Raw genomic sequence first — 6,691 nt, forward strand, 5'->3', positions numbered from 1 at the left:
CTTTGGACAGCCATCAGGGCTATGACACCAGTTCTGTCTATGCTGCGTGCTTCAGACTCCCAGCTTTTGTACCCAGTACCAAAAGGTGACCACAGAAAGCTGGGGGGAGTCCGCAGAGCCACCACGATGGCTCCCTGAGAAGCGCAAGCCCACACTCCTCAAACAGGTTGCCCCCATGGCCACCCGTGCTGCACAAAGCCCCCACAAGGCCACTGGTGACTCGCAGAATTTGAAATGGACAGGACAGTGAGCAGAGGAGGCCCCCAGAATATCGCTGGGGTTCCTCCAGTCCCTCTGCACACACTCCAGTGACGTCATCTCAGCTACCCTTACTGCAGGCAGGGCAGTCTGAGTGGAAATCATCTCCCAGAACCCAGCTCTGACTGATTAAAATGACCTGCAGGGTAGATTTCTGCACAAAAGCAAGGGTGGTGGTATGGGGTGGACTGGGCAGCACTGGACAGCAGAAGCAGAACCAGGGCACTGCCATCCACCCAGCAGGCACCAGACCAGGCTTACTCTGAGGTGCTGGCAGGGAAAACCAAAGAGCAGCCTCTGGGGAGTCCCAGAGGCCACCAGACATTGGTAGCATCAGAAGAGCCCATCTCTCCAGCAGGTGGCACCCAAGGCTTAGAGTCAAGGTCGGGAACAGAGACACCACTGCCACATGTGGCCCATCTGGTCCAGCTCAGGACAATTGGGTATGTTCTCCAATCCAGCCTCCTGGGAGGGGCAGGTCTCAGACTGTCTTCAGGAGTTCCAAAGGCCCCACAATGAGGATGTCAGGAAAAGAACCAGGATTCCCAAGTCATCCCTGAGCTAGTACCCTGAGCCTCCTGCAGGGAGCCAGCACCTCTCTCCAGCACTCACCGCCTGAGCACTGTGCTTTCCTGGCTTTTTTGAAGATTCCTCAATTACACTTCCGGCAGATTCCTCTCCCAGACCATGGGAAAATCCAGAGGCTCACAGCCCCAGATTCCTTATCATTGCCCATGGCAGACATCACTTGGAGCTAGCCTGTCGCCTGAAAGATCCCAAAAAACTCTACCACCACCAACCCCCAGAGTTGGCATCTGAAATGAGAAAACCAAAGGCCAGTCTAGTGTCCTGAGTTAATGAATTCCCCTACCTTCCTACCCCAGCTCCCTCTGCCACAAATTCTGAGGACACACAAAACAGAACCACCTCTGGCTTAGACTTTGTGCACTAACAGGTACGTCTCACACAGGTAAGAGATCACACCTCACAACCTGATGCTCTTGTGTGGTCCACAAGCTAAGCAAGCCTACCCGACAGCCCCGGGACAGAGAGAAGCAAGGACAGAGTAAGAACAAACTTATTCTTTACAAAACAGAAAATGATTGGCATTGCGACCCCCAGGCATACCTGATCACATTCACAGACACCGTGAAACAAAGCGGTGACATTCTTGAGGTGTGAAACCACCCTGATGCCCCAAAGACCTGCCAGCTACCCCCCACAGGCCCTCTGCAGGCTTGGGTTCACCGAGGCCACCAACTCTGAAGACACAGATAGCCTGTGGGGGACAAGGGGAGATGAGGCCTTCTCACTTCCTGGGCTTTGAGGTCCCTGCAAAAATCACTCTCTTTCCTTAGTAAGTCTCACCAGAGCAGCAACTGGAGGGAGGCTGCCCTGCAGTGCCGACCACGGCCTGCCAAGGCCACAGACTGCACCCACGTCCGTCCCCAAGTGGTCTGCCCCAGGCACCGTCTTTTCTTGCTTGGTCTCTACCAGCTGCTGCCTCCACAGCATGGGCCCTAGGCCAGCATCTCTGTCCTGCCACCCTGGCTGGGAGGCCGTTCTGATGTCACCTGTACAGCTGCAAGTGTGGGTGCTTGTGCAGCTTCTCCATCAGTTCCTCCTCCTTGGGCTCTTCTAGGATGTCCCTGCAGAGTAGGGACAATCACACAAAAGCTTCAGAGAGAGATGTGCCTGGGTCTCTCAGAGGCTGCAAGCCAAGCCAGCAGGCATAGTCTACGAGTACCCAGGACTCAGTCCCCAACCAGGAGGTACTTTCAAAACAGTCTGTGGCGGGGCAGGGGGACATCAGCCTATAGGTCCTGCCTCAGGGAGATGCAGATGTTAAAACCTTTGTGTGCAGTGATGAGCACACGAGAGGAGGCTAAGAAGGGTTCAATGTAGACAGTACCATGTACACAGCCTGGACTCTACCCTGCCCCAAAAAGAGTTAAGTGAAAGCCTGGAACCTTCGAGAGTCCTTCTCACACGCACTGGCATGACTACAGCTGGCACATAGCCAACGCTGGTGAAAGGACATGGAGCCCATGACAGATGTCCTATGCAAGCAGAGGACAACCTCCATGATGTCACAAAAGGAGAAGGTGTGGCTCCTTCAGGCCACCTGGCTGTGTCCCATGGTCCCTGCTACATGCTAGACCCCAAGTAGAGCAGAGTCCACGTCCCTGGTGGAAGCACAAGTGTCCACAGTTGTGTTAAGCTGTAAGCATCTCTTGCCAGTTCAGCGGCAGCCCAGGGGACTGGATGGAGGCTCAGCGGCAGCCCAGGGGACTGGATGGAGGCTCAGCGGCAGCCCAGGGGACTGGATGGAGGCTCAGCGGCAGCCCAGGGGGCTCGGTGGAGGCTCAACCCAGGGGACTCAGTGGAGGCCCCCCCACCCCCGCCCCGTCAGCTCCATGCCTGGAGGCACACTCCCAAGGCCCACACCTGAACATGAGCTCCACAGACATCTGATAGGTGGTCTGCCGGGTACCAACAAGGAGCTGATTATGACTTTGAGGGTCCCATCTGTGGAGAAAGTTCTGGAGCAAGAAGAAAGATATAAGTATGGCACCAGCTTTGGAGCCAGAACCCCATTGCCCAGTCTAGAGTCACAGTACAGTCACTGTAGGGAGCAGCTCACCCTGGACATCTGGATGCAGAGCCTATGAGATCCACACCAGTGAAATAACAAGATGCCCGACTCCATCCTCAAAACAGCTTGGGGTCCTGAGAACCCCAAGACCTTGTACTTGCTAGTTTTGTGTGTCAATTTGACACAAGCTGGAGTCATCAGCTGAGGGAACGCCTCCATGAGATCCAGCTGTAAGCCATTTTCTCATTTAGTGATCAGTGGGGGAGGGCCCAGCCCATTGTGGGCGGTACCATCCCTGGATTGGTGTTCTATAAGAAAACAGGCTGAGCAAGCCACTAAGCAGCACCCTCCATGGCCTCTGCATCAGCTCCTGCCTCCAGGATCCGTGCCCTGTTTGAGTTCCTATCCCGAATTCCTTCAGTGATGAACAGTGATTTGAAAGTCTAAGTCAAATAAACCCTTTCCTCCCCAACTTGTTTTTTGATATTTCGCTTTAGCAATAGGCACCCTAAAACAGATGAGCCAGGACAAGCAGCTCAGAGGCCCCCAGCCAGGTTCCCTTCCGCCTGTAGTCTTGGTCAGTAGTGGGACCCACCCACCAAGACGCTAGACAGCTCAGTAGGCAGTCTCAGGCCTGGACAGAGATATCCGGTACCTCCAGAAGCAGAGCCAGAAACAGGTTGACCCAGATGACAGAGGACACCAACCACCATAGCACAAAATACACCGTTGACCACCTGTGAAGGACAAGGAGGCCAGGACTCATTTTGAGTGGGGTGAGATCATTCCAGAAAGTCAAACAGCTCCCAACGCACATCAGTAAGGGCCTCATCACACCCTGCTGCTAACTCCAGTGTAGAGTGTAGTAATGTCCCCATAATGCCAGGACTTGGAGGTGCCAGAGACACCAGAGAAGCCTAGCATGAGGTGAAAGTTAGATTTAAACCCAGGCTGTTCTGCTGAGCTGGTCAAAGTTCTCCAAGCTATGAGCTAAATGAGTTACCTCGCTGTTCCCCTAGGACTCCACCCCATAGAAATCCCCAGAAACCCCAGGCAATAATATACACTATTTATTTCTCTCACACCTGCACCCCAGAGTGCATGAGCCCAGGACTCTGGCTATCTCCCAGTGTAGTGTGGATGAAGGCTAAAGCCTGCCAGGACACGGCTTGGCCAGCCTTCCAAGGTCAGGGACTAGTTCCCTCCACAGTCTGCCCAACTCAGAGCCAGCACTGGGGCAGACAGACTTACGGGCCTGAGTAGCGCCGATAGGCGTCCAGGAGTACCTGCCAATTGTTCACCACCATCACGTTCCACAGTGTGATCAGAGCAGCCTGTGGGGCGGCAGAGGTAGGGTCCAGGAGGGCCCAGGACAAGGTACAGGAGGAACCCAGGGAACGGGCAAGGCAGAGGGGTGTTCCAGGTGAGCTGGACCGGGAGACAAGGCAGAGGACTCACAGCAAAGTCATCAAAGTTGTTGGACCAGTAACCTAGCTGCTCGAAGCTTCCACACGGGGCTGAGCTGTTGTTAGGCACCAGGCTGGAGACACAATATCCCTTGGTTAGGAGCTGTAGCCAGGGGCCTGCTCAGCTAAGCACTGGCCCACTCTTCAGCCCAGAATGGACTATTAGGTCCCAGGGGAAAGGCAAAGGAAAATGCTACTTTCCAGCCACACAGGGAGAGTATATGACATGACCCAAGAGGCCCCCATCCCTGCAATCTTAGACTCCAGGTTCTGAGGATGACACTCTACCCCCAGTCCCACCGCAGCACCGTCATAGCCTAGACCCTCATGAAGGGGACCCTCAGGAGACCCAGGACAGGACACCTACAAGAGATGTTTAAGGAAAAGGCCCAAAGAGGTGCCCATAGGCTAATGGCCTCAGGCACAGTCAGTCCCTTACCTGCTGTTGCCAGGAGGCACAATGACACCTCGAAATAGGTTGATCCCAATGATGGCGAACACGTAATATACCACCTGGAGGAGGAGCTGCTGTCAGTATAGCCAAAGGAGAGGAGTCAGGGGAGCACACAGATGACCCTGTCCTAAAGATGGAAGCTGGGGAGACCGGAAGCACCAGGCTAGCTCTCCAGGAGATCTAGGTGCTTCTCAAGTTCCACAGTTGTAGGCCTGCTATCAGAGAGGACAGACCAGGCCATCTGGCCTCAGCCGAGGCCCAGGAACATCTCGGCTTCTGCCTGGCACACATGGCTACAAGCCCTGAAATATGTCTACAAAAAGCATCTTTCAAAATCTCAAGCTTGGGTCTACGGGGGCTGTGTGGGCCCTGGATAAGCCATTTGTGATTTTTCTCACTGTTTCTCACTGTGGCGCAAGACCCAGGAGTCATGAGGGACTGGGCAGTTACCACAGGACCCTGGAACAGAGTGGGGATAGTAACCCCAGGTCCTCTTTGGAAGGAAGGGACCAAGTCTGGCATCCTGGCACTGCTGTGAACTTCACCAGAGCGAAGCCAGGCCAGACACATGCCACTTAGACTCCACAGAGCCAACCCAACCAGGACTTACCACCAGGATCCCACCAAATGCCCTCAGGTTCTGGATCAGGCCTAGGATGGTGCTGGTTACTATGGCCATTGGCTGTGAGTAGGAAGAGGGTTTAGTCTAACTCTTCCTGCCCCGGAGACAACAGTGCACTCCACAACACACATTCTCACCCTGATTAGGAGAGCAGGGGGGACCAGCAAGCTACCCCATAGCGATCCACACACACTTAGACACCACCTCAAGGCCACCTACACTCCTACATACATCATACTCCCTTAGATGTCCACACTACATACATCCTGTACACATCCACCACAAAAGAAACCCTACATACCCACACACGTTCACACCCACACTCACACACAAGCTCACATATCCCCCAAATATGGGTGCAGAGTCACAGGTCCCTTTTAGAGCCGCATCCAGACCCTGTGACCACCCTCTGCCTGCCCGCCCAGTGAGACATGATTTGCATCTCTGTGACCCAGAAGCTAAAAGAAATGGAAGTATGAGCTCTTGATCCAGTGACCCCACCCCAGCAGCTCAAGAATGCTAAGGGGGCTTGAAGGTGTGTTCCCTGGTGATGAGTGCCCTTGCCCCAGATCACGGTATGTGCGCGCGCACGTGTGTGTGTGTGTGTGTGTGTGTGTGTGTGTGTGTGCGTGTGTATGTGTGCACGCGCGCACGCACGTGTACATACCTTCACATTCGGGATGATGCGTAGGAAACGGAACACAATCAGTGTGTTCACCAGCCGTGTCATGTCCCACAGCGACAGTGGGCCATACTGCTTGGGCTTCCTAGGAAGACACAGAAGCCATGTTAGGAGGTCCAGGGGAACAGAGCAGCTAGGTAGCAGGGGCAAACAGACAGCAACAGTAACTGTATGGACACTAGGCAGAAAAAGCTTCCAGGAGGTAGGAGACTGAGCCTGGCCATACCCTTCTCACACCTAGTGCCCAGGTAGCCAAAGCCACAGCCACACGGTAACTACAGCCATACTTAACACAGCCACAACCACATCCACACCTCCCAGCACTGCTACAGCCACAGCCATGGTCACACCTCCCAGCACAGTCAAGCCACGGTCACACCTCCCAGCACAGTCACAGCCACGGTCACACCTCCCAGCACAGTCACAGCCACAGTCACACCTCCCAGCACAGTCACAGCCACAGTCACACCTCCCAGCACAGTCACAGCCACGGTCACACCTCCTAGAACAGTCACAGCCACAGTTACACCTCCCAGCACAGTCACAGCCACGGTCACACCTCCCAGCACTGCTACAGCCACAGCCACGGTCACACCTCCCAGCACAGTCACAG

General features: G+C 54.7%; 1 protein-coding gene across 1 annotated transcript in view; it reads right to left on the minus strand.

The window, feature by feature from the left end:
• Positions 1–1,324: 1,324 nt before the first annotated feature.
• Tpcn2 (two pore segment channel 2) overlaps positions 1,325–6,691 on the minus strand; it is a 30,834-nt gene continuing 25,467 nt past the window's right edge. Inside the window, exons 18-25 of the mRNA XM_005351612.3 lie at positions 6,064–6,163; positions 5,385–5,456; positions 4,760–4,833; positions 4,313–4,394; positions 4,106–4,188; positions 3,510–3,591; positions 2,707–2,801; positions 1,325–1,907 (exon numbers count right to left, since the gene is read on the minus strand). Of these exons, the coding sequence (XP_005351669.1) occupies positions 1,829–1,907; positions 2,707–2,801; positions 3,510–3,591; positions 4,106–4,188; positions 4,313–4,394; positions 4,760–4,833; positions 5,385–5,456; positions 6,064–6,163 (667 nt within the window). The 3' untranslated portion in view covers positions 1,325–1,828. The remainder of the gene's footprint in view (positions 1,908–2,706; positions 2,802–3,509; positions 3,592–4,105; positions 4,189–4,312; positions 4,395–4,759; positions 4,834–5,384; positions 5,457–6,063; positions 6,164–6,691) is intronic.

This window comes from Microtus ochrogaster, chromosome 8 (assembly GCF_000317375.1).
Source record: "Microtus ochrogaster isolate Prairie Vole_2 chromosome 8, MicOch1.0, whole genome shotgun sequence".
In the NCBI taxonomy this organism is placed as follows: Eukaryota; Metazoa; Chordata; class Mammalia; order Rodentia; family Cricetidae; genus Microtus; species Microtus ochrogaster.